General features: G+C 37.6%; 1 protein-coding gene across 19 annotated transcripts in view; it reads right to left on the reverse strand.

Moving 5' to 3' along the window:
- The window catches only part of Wnk1 (WNK lysine deficient protein kinase 1), a 121002-nt gene that overhangs the window by 81194 nt on the left and 21663 nt on the right, over positions 1-18145 (reverse strand). For all 19 annotated transcript variants that reach the window (XM_026788135.1, XM_026788134.1, XM_026788128.1 and 16 more), the window contains exon 2: positions 5609-5781. In XM_026788135.1, coding sequence (XP_026643936.1) covers positions 5609-5781 — 173 coding nt within the window. The remainder of the gene's footprint in view (positions 1-5608; positions 5782-18145) is intronic.

Below are 18145 nucleotides of genomic sequence, written 5' to 3' on the forward strand. Positions count from 1 at the left end.
AGGAGGAGGAGGAGGAGGAGGAGGAGGAGGAGGAGGAGATGGTGATTAATACAGACTGACAACTGGTCAAGATGTAGAGAGTTAGATTAGAGCACTACCAAGTGCTCAGCCCTAAATGGGACATCTATGACACACCTCCTCCCTCGGAGGCTCAGGGATCATTGCTGAAGAGGAAGGTAAAAGATTTTAAGAGCCAGAGGTAGCAGAGAACTGCTATAAAACATTTTTTTCCATACATAAGAGAATTTATAAGAGAATAAACCTTGTCAAAAACCCATTGCTGGGAGGTTTTAGGATCTAAGGTAGCAGTTCCCAACCTTCCTTTTGCTCCAATCATTTAATACAGTTCCTCATGTTGTGGTGACCTCAAACCATAACATTTCATTGCTACTTCATAAATGTAATTTTGCTGTTATGAATTATAATGCAAGTATCTCATATGCAAAGTATCTGATGAGCCCTGTTGGGTTCGAGATCTTACTACTGTTGTTAAGCAAAATTCCTTCTAAATGTTTCAGTTTATACCCAGACAAATGCTCTTTTTAGCCTTAGAGAAGGTTCTCTTTGCAATGAACAGAGGTAAACACAGAAACTCACAGCTGCTCAAGTTTCTGAGAATAAGCGATAGCTGAGTGTCCAACTCTGAACAGAACCTTTGTTACCATCCCTTCTAAATCTCAAGGAGCAGTGTGGAATTGAGGCAGAAAAAATATAAGATGCAGAAGTAAGGGTAAGGACTATGGGACTATCTTCCAGGCATGCCTCCACCATTGCAATAATGATCTCACAGTAGGGGACAGAGTTTCACAGGGCTCTAGCTTCCCCTTTGCTGAATTATTGATTACTGATTATGGGAAAAGAGTAGTCATTGTCTTCAATTCTTTACCCACTAAGAAGCCCACCAAGCTCCAATAGGCAATTCCAAACTAAAGTTCATACTGGTTAAACTCAACACGTCATGAAACAATAAAGCATGAACATGGGGGAAAGAGTTGAAAGGAGAAGGGAGAGTGGCAGGAATTGGGAAGAGATATTGGAGGAATAAAATAATCAAAATACGTAATATCTATGTATGAAACTGTCAAAGAATAATTTTTATTTTATTTTTTGAGACAGTGTCTTACTGTACATCCCTGGCTGGTCTAAAGAAAATTCACTAGGTAGACCAGCCTGCTCTCACAGAGACCCGTCTGTCTCTGCCTCCTTAATACTTGGATATACAGGCATATACTCTGAGCCCTTGTGAAATTTTAATTTTAATGATTTGTTCTTAGGCATAAATGTTCTCCAGATATTTCTCAATTGTACCTGTTCTTTTCTTGATGGGGTCTCATTTCTTTCTTATGTTTTCTACTCATTCTCATTTCCTTCCTTATATAACTGTATATTCTTTTTCATCATTACTTAATATACGATTACTTTCAGAATCGCCCACAGCAGCTTTAACTGGTTCAGTATTAATTTCTGGTTGTGTGTTCATGGTTTTTGGTGATTAGTTATTTAGCTGTGAAGTAACCTGTCTTAATTATTTTTCTATTGCCATAGCAAAATACCATGACCAAGGTACATATTAAAAGAATGTGATGTGGGAATGATTTCTTATTAATAAAGAAACTGCCTAGGCCCATTTCATAGGCCAACCCTTAGGTAGGCGGAGAAAACAAAACAGGATGCTGGGAGAAAGAAGCTGAGTCAGAGAGTCACCATGATTCCCCCACGCCAGACAGATGCAGGTTAAGATCATTCCTGGTAAGCCAGCTTGTGTGCTACAAAGATTAATAAAATGGGTTAGATTAATATGTAAGAGCTAGCCAATAAGAGGCTGGAACTATTGGGGCCAGGCAGGGTTTACAAGAATACAGTTTCCGTGTAATTATTTCGGGTATAAAGCTAGCCGTGCAGGGGGCCGGGTGCTGGGGACGCAGCTCCGCCACTCTTATTTCAACAAGAATGCACTTAATTGGGCTTACAGTTTCAGAGAGTCCATGGTGGTGAAGCAAAGGCATGGCAGCAGGAACAGATGAGAGCTCACATCCTGATCCACAAGTAGCAGACAAGAGAAAAAGCCTAGGAGTGATGCTAGTCTTATGAAAGGTCTCCCCCACCAATGACATACCTCCTCCAAAAAGACTACACCTATAATCATCCCAAACAATCCCATCAACTGAGAACCAAATAAGTATTCAAGTGCATGAGTCTATGGTGGACGGGACCATTCACATTCAAGCTACCACATCACTTTTGAAAGTTTGCCTGTTGAAATTGTAGTGTGACCAATGAACTTGAAAATGTACCTGGATATTTCCACTGGAATAACTTATGGCATATATCTGTTGGCTTGAGTTTCCTGCACTAACTAGTCAGTAGAGTTTTTATATATATTTTTTCACATATTTTATATATTCTATAATATATGTGACAGGAACAGTTATAAAGAACAGGCACTGATAGCAATTGGAGAGGAAAGTAGGGCAAGAAGGACAGCACTTTAGTATTTTTTAGAGGTCCTATTTTCCATCCAGAGGGCAAAAGCTTTTTTGTGGTTTTTAGTGATTGGAGTGCCAACTTCACACTTTTTATAGACAATAACATTTCTGACACAGGTAATATTCTAATCCTCTCTGCTGGTTTCCAAGGCCTCTTTGACACTATGTGGATACCTAAACAAGTACCCATTTGATGTGGGATTCCCCTCTGTATGCTGTAAATGTATTTTCTTACTATTGGTTAAAAAAGAAGTTGCTTCGGCCTATGGCAGGGCAGAATGTAGCTAGGTGGGAAAATTAAACTGAATGATGGGAGAAATAAGGCAGAGTCAGTTAGATACCATGTATCCACCCAAGAAGCAGGATGTGAGGTAATAAACCACAAGTATCATGGCAAAATATAAAATAATAGAAACGGGTTAATTTAAAAGTAAGAGTTAGGTATGAATATGCTTGAGCCATTGGCCAAACAGTGTTGAAATTAATATACTTTCTGTATGATTATTTGGGTCTGAATGGACAGGAAACGAAAGTGCAGTCTCCATTTACACACAATTCCTCATGCATAATATCTGGTACAACTCTAATTTATCCCATTATTTTTCTGGGGATTATTCTTAAACCTGCTAGGGGGTGGGTGACTATTTAAATAAGGCACTGGAGATATGGTTCAATGGTTAAGAGTACTTGCTACTCTTCCAGAGGTTAGAGTTCAGTTCCTAGCACCCATATCAGACAACCCCCTACAGCCTGTAACTCCAGTTCTAAGAGATCTACCACCCTCTTCCTCCCTTCAAAGACTCCCATACACATATGGCATACACTCACACAGATGTACATACTTAACACATGAATAAAAAAATAAATCATGAAAATTTTAATATATTAAATTTATGTGCTTTTGCGTGTGTGTGTGTGTGTGTGTGTGTGTATACACTACATGCGTGTTTGGTGACCACAAAAGTCAGAAGGTATCAGATCCCCTGGATCACAGATGTTTGTGATTCACCATGTGAATGATGGAAATCGAATATGGGTCCTTTGCAAGAGGAACCTTAAACACTGAGCCACTCTAGCCCCATAAATCATTTTGCAGATTAGATAGATAGATAGATAGATAGATAGATAGATAGATAGATAGATAGATAGATAGATAGATAGATAGATAGATAGATAAAAATAAACAAGACACAACTAAACCATTGTAGTGTGCTCTTAGGTATGTCTGACAAAATGCTGACAATCAACTAGGAATCTGAACCAGTGAAAATAATCTCAAGATGTAGATAGACACACAACTACCACACAATTTTCTTTAATCTACTCAGGTATTTATCAAGTTTCAGACATAGTGCTACAAAGTAAAGCATAGTAGAAAAAACAGGAATGTGAATATTAAAGAGCCTGGAAGAACAGAAAGAGCTGAAGACACTGGATTAAAAAAAAATTAGAGCATTCAATGACACATGCAAATCAGTGACTATAATCAGGGGACAAAAAACTATGTTCCAAACTGACCTAATATGAATCAGCTCAGTAGTATATGATAGAGACAGATGGTTCAGTGGGTAAAACCTCCTACCAACAAACCTGGAGCTCCACCTTCATGATCCACATGGTAGGAAAGAACTGAGTCCCACAATTTACCCTTTGACCTCTACACTGACACCATGATACATATACCTACACACACACACACACACACACAAATACAAATATGCCAGGTGGTGGTGGCATATTCCTTTAATCCAAGCACTAAAGGGGTAGAGGCAGGCGGATCTTTGAGTTTGAGGCCAGCCTGCAGCCTGATCTATAGTATCAGGCCACCTTGAGGTACATAGTGAGACCTTGTCTCAAGCCACATCCATGCTCAAAATAAAAATAAGAGAACAAATAACACACCACAGTAAATTTTTAAAATTCAGTTACTTAGGTACTAGCTACAAAGATGGCTCAGTAGTTAATGTTGCTCTTCCAGAAGATCCAGAATTTGGTTGTTAACACCCATACCCAGCAGCTTATAACTACATGTAACTCTAGCTCCAAGGGATCAGACATCCTCTTCTAGCCTCTGTAAATATCCACACACAAGATATTTACTTAATATATTCTCTCTCACACACATATAAAATAATAAACTGGGCATGGTGGTACAAGCCATTAATACCAGCACTCAGGAAGCAAGACAGGCAAGTTTTTGAGATTGAGGCCACCCTGGTCTACAGAGCAAGTTCCAGGATAGCCAGGACGAGAGAGAGAAACCCTTCCTCAAAAACCAAAAATTAACAATAAAAGTAATAGTAATAATAAAAAGAGAGCTGGAGAGATGAACCAGGAGTTAAGTGCTCACTGCTCTTGCAGAATTCAGCTTCCAGCACCCATCAGGTGACTTACAACCATCTGTAACTCCAGCTTCAGAGAATCAGACACCTTTGGCCTTGGTGTTACATGTACACACACACACACACACACAAACACACACACACACACAATTTAAAATAAAATTTTTTTTAAATATAATTAAAATTATTTTCTCCCATAACAAATTTATACCATGTACTCTACAATAGCTTCCTTTCTTAATATAATAAACAGATACTCTTGACAAACCTGTGATTTTAAAAGTATACCCCATCTCTTCACCCAAAGATCTTGGTACTTCTATGTTACCTATTTCTCTCAAGTGGATAACATGTCTAGCTATTTTGGTTTTAATTTTTAGTGCTATGATAAATAAGACTATAGCTAGTTGCAGACATATAGTAAAAAATAAAATGTGATCAAATAAATATTTCTTAATGTAATTTAATCTCATTTTAACCACTAGAGGGCAACCTAGTCATTGATTTCTAATCCCTAAACCATTCAACTTTAGAAATACCAATCAATATGACTTTAAAATTAAATAGGTTTATTCAGCAACAACCACATTCCAATAGTTATCAATAAGCAATCACCATATCATTTTATATACAAGAGAATTTTGTGGGTAGAAAAAACACATGGTATCACAAAGGCTGAAAGAATTAGTTCTGCCTTGCTAGGCTAACCAATGAAAGTAGATATAAAATGAGATTATCTGAACATTCTTGCTACATATTTTTAAATATTGATAGACTTACGTTTTAAGTGTTCCAGATGTCATTAGTTCAGTCACTAAAACAATGCATTTTTTTCCTTTTACTGTGGATTCCCAGGAGTCATAGAATCGAACAATGTTGGGGTGTTGAAGACCCTTTAACATTTCTGCCTCTTCTTTGAATCTCTGCCTTTCAGACTTTGTTAACTTTCGATCCTAAAAGAAAAAAACAAAACAATGTGGTATAAAATGATAAAACACAAGTCACATGGCTATATTAAGAAGCTAAATAAACTAGGCATGATGGCACATGGCTACAATCTCAGCACTCAGGTATCCTCTCAAAGCAGAATGGCTTGAGGCAGGAGGATGGCAAGTTCAAAAACTCATCTAAAAATGTGCAAATTATGTATTTATGAAAAATAGCACTAAAATTAAATAGAAACACTAATAACAATAATTTTCATGTCCTAAGTATCTGACAACAGACTACTACATACTTAAAAAAATTGGACTATAAAGTGATGCTTGATATTATTTATCATTAGTATCAATGTATATTTTGTCATTTGCTACTTCCAAAATCAGTCAACAAGCCAAGTGGTGGTGGCACATGCCTTAAATCCCAGCACTCAGGAGACAGAGGCAGGAGGATCTCTGTGAGTTTGAGGCCAGCCTGGTCCAGAGTTAGTTCCAGAACAGCCAGAGATGTTACACAGAGAAACTCTGTCTCGAAAAACAAAATAAAACAAAAAAACACCAAAATCACTCTCAATAGCTAATTAATCATCATGGAATAGTCATGCGTTTTTGAAGGCAAAAAAATAACAACTATAGTTCTATCTTTGTATTAATTAGAACTTTATGACTATACTGCATCACCCAACAAAACACCAGAATCAAGCAATCTAGCAAGTATGTTTTTATCATGTGTTTAAATTTCTTGGTGCCTTTACAAAAACCAATTTATTTCCTATCTAAGATGAAAAATGGACAAAGGATCCAATTTGCTTTTAGACCTTAACAAGGTTCATATACACAATGTGTTAACTGTTCTGTTTATTAAAATGGAGACTATTTCTAGCCGCTCACTCTCACAATACTTCAATGAAGTATTCCCAGCAAAACTAATATGACTTAATATTACAGTATTTTTGTAAAACTAAGTGATTTAGTATTACATACCTAATTTATAAAGTCCTCCAAGTAACTAGTGGCCCCTCTTTCCTACTCCTTACCCTTGAATGAACATTATCCAAAATTTATACATGTAAGAATCATTTGGTTTTTATATTCTGTAAAAAAAAATTGAACATAACACAATTTATACATTACCTACTCAGGAATCTTTAGGCACTTCCTCATTTGTTGCTTCTCCAATACCACAATTAAGGTTTCACTGTTAAGCTTTTTGGACTTGTATATATAACTTATATAGGACACTAAGTTTTTTGTTTTGTTTTATTTAGACAGGATCTCTCTAGATAATTCTGGCTGTTCTGGAACTAGCCTATGTAGTTCAGTCTGTCCTTGAACTCACAAAGATGCACCTACATCTGCCTCCTGAGTGCTGGGATTAAATGCATGGGTCACCAATCCCAGCAGGGCACTGTTTCTTGTAGGATTCACAAACTTCAAGATTTATAAACGTATAGGACTAAAGAGATAGCTCAGCAGTTAAAGAGCAGTTGGCTCATCATTTAAGAGCCATTGCTGGTCTTGGGAAGGACCCAGGTTCAGATCCTAACACCAGCATGATAGAGCACAACCATCCATGATTCCAGTACTAGGGAATCTAACATACCACCTTCTTCTGACCTCCTCTGGCACAAGGAATGTATGTATTTATACATACGTGCAGACAAAAAATTCACTCACATATTAAAAAAAACTAACATCTTTTAAAAAATGTTAATTCTCATTAACTTTGAATTAAAACTTAATATTTTGTTTTTGTTTTTTGTTGTTGCTTTGGTTTTTTTTGAGACAGGATTTCTCTGTATATCCCTGACTATCCTGGAAGTGGCTCTATAAACCAGGCTGGCCTGGATCCACCCGTCTCTGCCTCTCCAGTGCTAGGATTAAAGGCGAGGGCCACTGCTGCCAGCTTAAAATTTACCATTTTTTATTTATGAATGCAAACATAAAACAGTATTCTGCATTACCTGTGATTTTATCACTGACAGACTTAATCAAATGATAAATGATTACAGGTAACCCAAAATTTTACTCAGATTAACCACTACTTGGAAACCATGGTAGCTATTAGACCTTGTACTAGATTGTAGTATCCATTAATGATGTATACGATGCCACTTAAAAATAATACTTTGATAACTAAAATGTAATTTCTTTTCTGCTCTTATGTGCTTTTGTTATGATCTAAATGATTCACATTGAAATCTTAACCTCTAAGATATAAGGAGGTAGGCCCTTTAAGTGTGACTTTATAGGGGGAGGGACATCCTTCAGGTAACAAGCCAATCTCTTCTGTCCTTTCTACCTTGTGAGGATGCAACAAGAACATGATACAAGTTCTCTGTACAATAAGTAGTCACCATAAATGGAACCTGTTGGCACTTTGACCTTGAGCTTCCCAGTTATCTGAACTGTCAATTTTTTCTATTTTTTATAAATTAATGCCATCTAAGTTTCATTACAGAAGCCTACGCAGTACATGTGGTAGTTACCTACCACATATCAACTTTGTCAGTTTGGTGAGTGTAAGATCATACTCTCTTATTTACTTTATCAGTGTCAGTAATATGCTTAAACAACTTCTTTTTACTTTTCTGGGAAGGTTTGATATGTAGGTCCAGATAATTTTGAACTTGCAGTCCTACTTCAGTCTCCCAAATGCTGGGATTATAGATGGAAATCATCAATGCCTACTCTAATTGTTTTTTAAAAATAAAATTTAAGTATTTGTGCTTAATTCAGGAAAATTGTCAACTTCTCTCTCATTCTCTCTAAAATAACCTTCTCCCATCCTTCACTCTCTACAAGATTTTATGTGCAGAAATGCATACATGTGTGCATGTGAGACTTATCTTTATTGTTTCTCATTATCCATTGCTTTCTTTAGGGTCCTGATTCTCAGATATATCACTATCTTCACTAATTTTCTTTTCAGTTATTACAACACATCCTTGTTTAGTATCTTTTTATTACTACCATTATTAATTGAACTTTATGGCTCAAGGGAGGCAAGGATACAAAAGACATGTGCCAAGTTCTTAGACTGCTCCAGATAATAAGGGAGAGATGAGCCTAAACCAGATGCTTCCAAATAAAAATGCAAGAGAATCTGAAATATATATGGGGGAGGGGGCCAATACATGGCCATCCATAAAGAATATAAAACATAGGTCAGGCTAGGATGATGGTGGCATGATCTTAGCACTCAGGATTGAAAGTATGATGTTAGACTGGACTAATGATACCCTATTTCCATCCACACTACAAAACAAACAAATCTCTAAACCAAAGCAGAACAGTCTAACAAGAAAAACTCTAGAGGGTCAAGCAGTCAGACTCAAAAGTATCTATGGGGAAGTTTGAGAAAGGAAACAAGTCATGACTCCTATTTACTACTCCCACTAATATCCAAAACAAGTCTAAGGGCCAAAGACATGGCTCAGCAGGTAAATGCACTTACCCACAAGCCAGATGACCTGGATTCAAACCCTAGTACTTACATGGTAGAAGGAGGGAACTAACTCCTGAAAAATGTCCTTTGACTTTGAGCTTGCACACACACACATACACACACAAATTAAACAAGCAAAATTAAACTGGTATGGTGGTATAAACAACCCTAGTACTTGTGAGGTTAAGTTGAGAGGAGGCTCAGCTTGTGTTATAAGTATGACAGGCCCTAGCCGGGCGGTGGTGGCACACACCTTTAATCCCAGCACTCGGGAGGCAGAGGCAGGCGGATCTCTGTGAGTTCGAGTCCAGCCTGGTCTACAGAGCTAGTTCCAGGGCAGGCTCCAAAGCCACAGAGAAACCCTGTCTCGAAAAACCAAAAGAAAAAAAAAAAAGTATGGCAGGCCCTAACTCAAAACAAAAGTACAAAAAGCTAAGAAAAAGAGAGTGAGGTAGGATAGGAGGGAGCATGCTCACACTAAAGAATTTATTAAGAAGAGAGTTTTTCTAGCTATCTCTTTCACCAAACCCCATGCCTGGAGAAGAAATTCATCTTTCCTCATTCGGCTCTGACCTTATACATTTGAATGAGTCATAGTAATCAGTTTAATTACAACAGTCCCCCTCTAGCCTCCACTAGATTCCAGCTTCATGAGCAAGTAAGTTTTTGCACATCCTCTTTGGAACTTCCTCCTCAGAATCTTGCTCCCTCTATAAATTTTCACTGTAAGACTGGCAAAAACATTATTTCATTAGACTGGTGAGGTGGCTCAGTAGGTAAGTGTTCTTGTCACCAGGTCTTTGATAACCTGTGACCCTAATGATGAAAAGGAAAAAATTGGCTTCCACATGTTTTCTTTTCACTCTACACACATATCCAAGCTCCAAGTAAAAGAAAAATTTTAAGATAATAATTTTTTAAAGTAATGTTTAAAAAATACCAGACTCTCTTTCACATCTTTTTGTACTTTATTTCAACTCCCCAGCCAAAGGCTTTATCCACAAAGTCACCTAAATTTGTCTACTAGGGATCATTGCTCATAATGACAGAATTATTGTATTATTGGTATCTCTCAAAGTATAAACTTTCCAGTCAAGGCACAAGTCAAAGTAACTGAAGCCAGAAAACTGAGGAAGGTGGTACTACTTCTCATTTAGTATTTGATCTCAGTACATTTTCATTTCATATTAGATCACGCTTTCATTGTACCTCCATGGCATCAGTATTTCATTTCCATCTTCTTAACTCTTAAGATACTGAGGAGGCTAAGTTAGGAGGATAGAGTTCAAGGTCAGTCTGACCTAAATAGTGAGACCTTATCTAAAACAAAAATATAAAAGGAAAAAGAAGCAATGAGAGATGGGAGAGTCTGCCACAGTTATTCAGATTAGTATTGAACTGCTGAGCACAAGCAATTCTATCTCAGCCACCAAAGTAGTAGGACTAGAGGTGTATGCAACTGCACCTGACTTAAAATATACTTTATTACCAGACATAGCGGCTTATTGCCTGTAGTGCCAGTACTTAGAAGACTGAGGCAGAAAAATCATTAAGTTTGAGACTAGTCTGGATTACAGATATATCTGGTTGCAAAGTAGCCTGAGCAATACAATGATTCTGTCTGCCCCACAACACACACACACCAAAAAATAACCTAACAACCAACCAATCAAACAAACAAACAAACAAAAACTTTTAGAGGCTCAGGTCATTTAACCTGGAGTAGCAAGAATCTAATCTTGCCAAAGATTTTAACTGTTGCCATTAGTTTTGTTATAAGATTTATGACACTAAGCCGGGCGGTGGTGGCGCAAGCCTGTAATCCCAGCACTCGGGAGGCAGAGGCAGGCGGATCTCTGTGAGTTCGAGACCAGCCTGGTCTACAGAGCTAGTTCCAGGACAGGCTCCAAAGCCACAGAGAAACCCTGTCTCGAAAAACCAAGAAAAAAAAAAAAAAAGATTTATGACACTAGATAATGATGCTAATTTAAGTTGCAATTTACCCATTGGAATTCAATATATCCCATGCTTCTGTGGACAAGTTCTAAACTTACGAAGGTTTGGTGACTCAGAGATGGTATCAGTCCTGGCTGTGACTCTTATGCAATGAGCTTAAATATGAAACTTACTAGTATGTGATTGCATATACCTGGTTATAATTCTAAGGATGTACTTTCGTCAGATGACATGCACCAAGTTTGCTTTTTAGTCTGATTTTCTCATCATTCGTTCTCATTCTGTAGCTTGTTCTCTATGTCTTTACCACTAGGTGATGAAGTTTTTTTTCCCATAAGAGCAGAGGTGACTTCTCTTACCTAAAGGATCCTCCAACTCCCCATTCCCAGAGACTCCTATCTTCCCTAATCCCTAACCCTGGCACTATTCAGACTGCTTCTGACTTCCCAAATATGCATGAAAACCAACAGCCCCTTTCAAACCAGGTCTCCAACAAAAAGAAATTTTCAGCTGCATTACTCAGAATACAAGGGAAATTGGTGATTTGAAGATGTATCCTCCCACAGTTTGAACCAACAACAGGGACAATAGGTGGCATCCCAAAGAATTCCCTACTAGGGTGAATTCTAAATAGCTGGACTAAATTTAAATTGCATATAGTAACAAAAGTAAAGTTTTTGAAATATGGCTACAATATCAACCGGGAAACTAGAAAACCTCAATCTTCAATGACTCATTAAACTATGATGCTATTACTACTACACTTGTTTTGCAAAACATTTAAGAAAATGGCAAGAGTACCTCATGTCCTCATCTTAACGGCCTGCTATGTAATCTACAGCTGAGACACAACTGCTGGGTATGACTGCCTCATATTCTGGCAGCTAACACTGCCAACTGAGAAGATCCTCTTCTAATAGTACTTACGGTATGGTCCTTCTAAACATGTCTGAATTCATAAACTTTAAGGGGGATACTCCAAGGATCTCATGAGCTGTTTTTAATTCAGATCTAGTTTCAGGACAGCTAAGGCAGCTAACCCTGTCTCAAAAAACAAAAACATGCCAAAAAATAGACACATAGGGGGTTTGGAGTCATTAATAATACAGAAGCAGAAAGGCCCACAGAAATAAACTGAATAGGCTGAATGGCTAGCTGCTGCTGTGAACCCTGTGCCTACCAACAGAAAGTAAGGCGTCAGGAAGGTCCTGCCTAGAACTATCATCCAGCCAAGCACCTAGAAATCCATATATGTAAATGAAAGGGACCTTGGAAAATAAAACATCGATTTGCAAGAAAGGGATCAACAATTCCTGCACTGGAAAAGAGAGTATCTCCAGTTCTGAAACAAGTACAAAGACAAAAAAATCTTGGGAGCTAAAGGGCTGCAGATCCTGACCCATGAATCCAACCTCTAGCAAGCAAAGAAGAAAGAATTTCAGAACAATTAACAACTGCTTAAGGCCCTTCTCACTTGCTTTCCAGCTATAAACCTGAAAGTTTCTAGGAATCTCGCCAGAAACCCCATTTACAGAGAAAGGATGTGTACTAAACTCCTTGTGCAACTCTAGTTGTCTCTGGTTTTACCTTATCAGATTATAACTCTGCTCAACGCATTTACAGAACCATTTTATAATCTGACTTCCCAAGGGAAAACAAACACCCACAAAGGTTTTCTAGCAACTTTTTGAGATGTTAACTTTTTTGCTGTTGTTGTTATTGTTTTTTGAGACAGCGTTTCTCTAGCTTTGGAGGCTGTCCTGGAACTCGCTCTGTGGACCAGGCTGGCCTTGAACTCACAGAGCTTCACCTGTCTCTGCCCACCGAGTGGTGGGATTAAAGGTGTGCACCACCACCACGCGGCCCCAATGTAACTTGGGCCACCAAACTTTAGTACACAGGACTAACACTAAGACAATTGTGACACTCTTAAGAAGCCTATATTAGCGGTGGTGCATGCCTTTAATCCCAGCATTTAGGAGGCAGAGGCAGGTGGATTTCTGTGAATTCAAGGCCAGCCTAGTCTACAAGAGCTAGTTCCAAGACCGACTCCAAAGCTACAGAGAAACCCTGTCTCAAAAACCCAGGGGGGGAAAAAACCAGGAAAAACAAAGGGATGCCTATATCTATATTTGGATATGTCTTACTTTCTGTGACTTAGAAAAGCCCACACCCACGCTCTGAGAGGAATGTCTTTTTCTCCTAACACTTATGCTTCAATTTTATTAAAATATCTTTAAAATCAACAAGATAGGTGAGTGGGTAAGACACTTGCCATATAAGCTGAAGTTTATTCCCTAGAATCAACATAAAAGTAGAACCAATTCTAAAGTTTATTCTCTGACCTCTAGAGGCATGCAGTGACATATGTACATATATGTGCATGCACATACACACACACACCCATATACACATACTTTATTTAAAAAAATAACTAAACTCTTGAGTTCTGCTTATCATATCAGCTAGGCCTGGAATTCTTTTCTGCATCAAAGCTAAGAATCACAACTAAACCTGAGTCAAGGTTCTTTAAAAGCTTAGGGAAACTAACTCTGCTGAGGGTGACATCATGGAGCTGGGTCTGTGTCCTCATCACTGCTAGTTCCAGAGGAAACTAGGGTTACCTCAAGTTTTGGTACCCCAGGACAACTGAAGGGACCAAAAGTCCTCTCTTTTCCCCACAGAACAGCTTACCATCAGCACTATATCAAATAATTCTGAAAGTGGTTAGAGAAACAAAATTAAACTGAATCTACTTGTGAGCCAACAATTAACCTCAAATATGTCTTTAAGAAAAAGACCACAATGGACCAGTAGTGGTAAAACCAAGGGAGTCTGAGATAGGATTATGAAAGAGACCAGCTTAGGTTATTAATGAGACCCTGTCTCAAAAACACAAACTAGGATTGGAGAGAAAAGGCTCAGTAGATAAAAATGATTACTGTTCCCTTCCAGAATGCCTAAGTTTGGATTCCAGCACTCACAAAGGAAAGCTCACAACTGTTTGTTAACTCCAATTCCATCAGTTACTCTAATTTTTTAATTAACTCATAAACTTCACCTTTCTGAAAAACACAATACCAATGCTTAGTGTAATGTACCCAACTTTAGTTCATTGTTCTATAGAAATGTTGTCATTTAGAAAGTCCACAAGGCCGCAACCCTACCCAAAGAACTACAAGTAACCAAAAAATGCCTAAGAGTAGGAGAAATAATCTTTGCCAGAAAAAGCACACCAACTGGTTATCTAATACCAAATGATCAGCCCTGAAAACAAGCATACAAGTAGCATTATACAGACTGAATAGGTTATATTTAGAAATATATATATGTATATACATATATGCACATACTAACAACAAAGTTTAAAAGGCAAGGAGGGGTATTTGAGAGGGTTTGGAGGGAGGAGGGGGGAGAAGGGAGTAACGTAAATTATGTTATAAGCTGAAAAATAAGAATTAATTTTTAAGAAATATTTCACTAAAAATAATAAGAAAGGGGGGGTGCACAGCAAGATAGCCCAGTGGGAAAAGTGTTTGCTATACAACCTAGTAACCTGAGTGCAATGCCTCAGACTCCCACAGTGGAAGGGGAACTGACTTCCACAAATTGTCCTCTGGCCTCCACATGTGTGCTATATAGTACATGGGTCCCCTAGCACAATAGTCTTTCTCTTACCAATACAAAGTAAATAAATTCAATTTACAAACTTAGTTTTAAAATTTTCAGTTTACATTCTTTTACTGGACATCTCTCTGCTTTTGTTTTTATATAAACCTCATCCATTTGGGAACCTTTTATTGATTCCAAAAGAAAAGTTTCACAATTGAAACAGTGAAACTGGCTTTTATTAATTAAAATCAAACTTTTGCAAATCTATATATAACCCATCTCAAAAAAATATCTAGTCCTCAAGTCTTTTTAATTTCTATGATATTTTATATTTGGTTATATTTGAAGTCTTACTACTAAATTAAGACCCCACTATGATAATTCTACATATCAAAATATGGATGACAAGTCTGGAATCCTTTGATTAAAAAAATTAGGTCAATATTAGAGTCCTCCTCCCTCCTTATCACCGTGCACCACACTGACTTAGCAAAAACCTGAGCATCTATTCCATCTTCAAAAATAAGTACCACAAATTGATGGTAAGTATTGTGATAAAAAGTATTTTCAAGCAGGTAATAAAGCAGTCTGAAACAACTGAAGTACAAATTCCAATTACTATCTACAAAAAGTTTTAGAAAATTGATCAGTATTTTAAATTACATTAAAATTATTTAAGTCTGGAATATTCTCTGAGAATACAATATAATAGTAATTTTAAATGACAGAAATATTTATTAGCTGGAAGAATTTTATTTTTATGTTCATGTGTTTGTGTCTGAGTGCATGTATATGAACATATATATAGTGTTCAGAGGCCAGAAGAGGGCATCAGATCCCACAGAGTTAGACATTTATAAACTGCCACGATGGTACTGGTAGCCCAAGCCAGATCCTTTGAAAAGAGCAGAAAGTGTTCTTAACCACTGAGACATATCTCCCCAACCCCTATTTTATTATTCTTGATAATATCAGAAGAATAGAGAGTGGGTAAATAACTACTAAGAAGCAAAACAATTCTCTCACACACATACATACACACTTGCAACTTTTCAAAAAAAAAAAAAATTGCATACTGAGATACAATAGGAAAATCACCCCTGAATTTGTTGTGGCCAAACCTACAGTGTAAATAAAATGCTAGTGCAGATTTTCTTTTTTATTTATTTATTTATTTATTTATTATGTATACAATATTCTGTGTGTATGTCTGCAGGCCAGAAGAAGGCACCAGACCCCATTACAGATGGTTGTGAGCCACCATGTGGTTGTTGGAATTGAAATCAGGACCTTTGGAAGAGCAGGCAATGCTCTTAACCTCTGAGCCATCTCTCCAGCCCTAGTGCAGATTTTCTTATAGCCTTCCAATATAGTATCCCTAAAATAAAACTGGATCTCTCCAACAGGAAAAATTATTTACATTAGTTAAATTTTTCTCAATTCGTAAAAAGTATGATAATCACAGGGTGAAAGGTACAATGCCCCTTACATCTCATGGAATCTTCTAAGAATTATTCTGAAATCATGCCAGTTTCCACAATTTTTTAATTCTCCATAAAATAGTCTGGTTTTGTACTTCTGTTAGCCCATTCTCACTATAGTTTATCCTTATTTTCATTCTATTTATTGTAAAAGAAGAAAAATCTACTTATAAGTGTATAAGTAAAATAGCAGAGGCCAGCCGGGCGGTGGTGGCGCACGCCTTTAATCCCAGCACTCTGGAGGCAGAGGCAGGCGGATCTCTGTGAGTTCGAGACCAGCCTGGTCTACAGAGCTAGTTCCAGGACAGGCTCCAAAGCCACAGAGAAACCCTGTCTCGAAAAACCAAAAAAAAAAAAAAAAAAAAATAGCTGAGGCCAACATGAAGACAACTAACTCAAAGGGCTAAACTTTAGCTATATATGGCCTAGCACTACTGCAACTCTCTAAAGAAAGCAGTCAAGCTTAAAAGGGGACCAAAAAAAGAAAAGAGAAAATTTTTCAGCATCAAAAGCCATACATGAGATAAAAAGTAACATTTTTTTTTCTTGAGATTGGGTCATCAAAGGAGAAGCCAATAAAACAGAACTGATTAAAAACTCATATAGTGTACTAGCAAAAAATGTCAGCACAAGAGGGTAAATGTGTAAATGTGGTGGTGGTAAATACTGCAAAGCTAATGAGCTTCTCAATAATTCACTGAAACAGGTATCCAAAGCTATTTTCATTTTGTTCGGGCAGTGGCAGAGAGGAATCTAGAAAATAGGGTATAAGTACTATGTGCTAGGTTTCAGAATGCATGATGAAGCACTGACTTAAAGAAATAGAACAAATAACACAGAACTCAGAGCCCTTACAAGATAACATACCAGTGATCCCAGCATTAAGTAGGATAAGACAGGAGGAAAGAGTTCATGCTAGCATGGGCTGCATAGCGAGACTCTCAAAAAACAAGAGAAGTCAAGAGGAATCATCTGCTTTTAGAGTGCATAAAATATGTTATGACTCTAAAACAAGAATATGATGGGGATAGGAACAAAAAACTTACAGAAATTAAAGATAAATTCACAAACAGAAGTTGGCTGGCAGTGAATAGAAAAAAAATTTTTTCCCAAAGAAGCCCAAACAGAATGTCAGACAATAGATTAAAGAGGGTAGGTAACAGTAATTGCAAGATTCCCAACAAACAAATAAAATACTTCTCGGAAAACAGAAAAAAAAATCAAGTGTAGAAGTTTTCCAATTGAAACATTTCTCAAAGTAAAACACACATATTTACAGGAGGTTTATTTACCAAACCAGAACAGATGGCAGAGAAAAGTTAAGAACAAAAAGAAAAACTCTAATGAAAAGAGAGAAACATTCATTTTTCATTTAAGTAGTTTCCAAAAGCAAAATATGTCCAGAAGCAAAAATACCAGGATAGTTTCTTTTCTCCCGGGAGCTGTTCCTCAGGAGCTATACCTACTGAAGCACAATTAATAAAAACCTAGGGAATTGGGGTTCAACCTGAAGACCAGAAAAGCTAAACAGCCAGCCACTAGCTCTTACCTCAACTGATGGGGGAGAGTTCTGTTTTATATTAATTTCATTGGTTAAATAAAGAGACTGCCTCGGCCCTTTAATAGGACATAAAATTAGGTAGGTGGCATAAACAGAACAAAATGCTGGGAGAAAGAAGCTGAGTCAGAGAGTTGGCATGATTCTCCCACTCCAGACAGACACAGGTTAAGATCTTTCCTGGTAAGCCATCTCGTGGGCTACAAAGATTATTAGAAATGGGTTAGATCGCTGGGCGGTGGTGGCGCACGCCTTTAATCCCAGCACTCGGGAGGCAGAGGCAGGCGGATCTCTGTGAGTTCGAGACCAGCCTGGTCTACAAGA

Source organism: Microtus ochrogaster, unplaced genomic scaffold, assembly GCF_000317375.1.
Source record: "Microtus ochrogaster isolate Prairie Vole_2 unplaced genomic scaffold, MicOch1.0 UNK1, whole genome shotgun sequence".
Classification (NCBI taxonomy): domain Eukaryota; kingdom Metazoa; phylum Chordata; class Mammalia; order Rodentia; family Cricetidae; genus Microtus; species Microtus ochrogaster.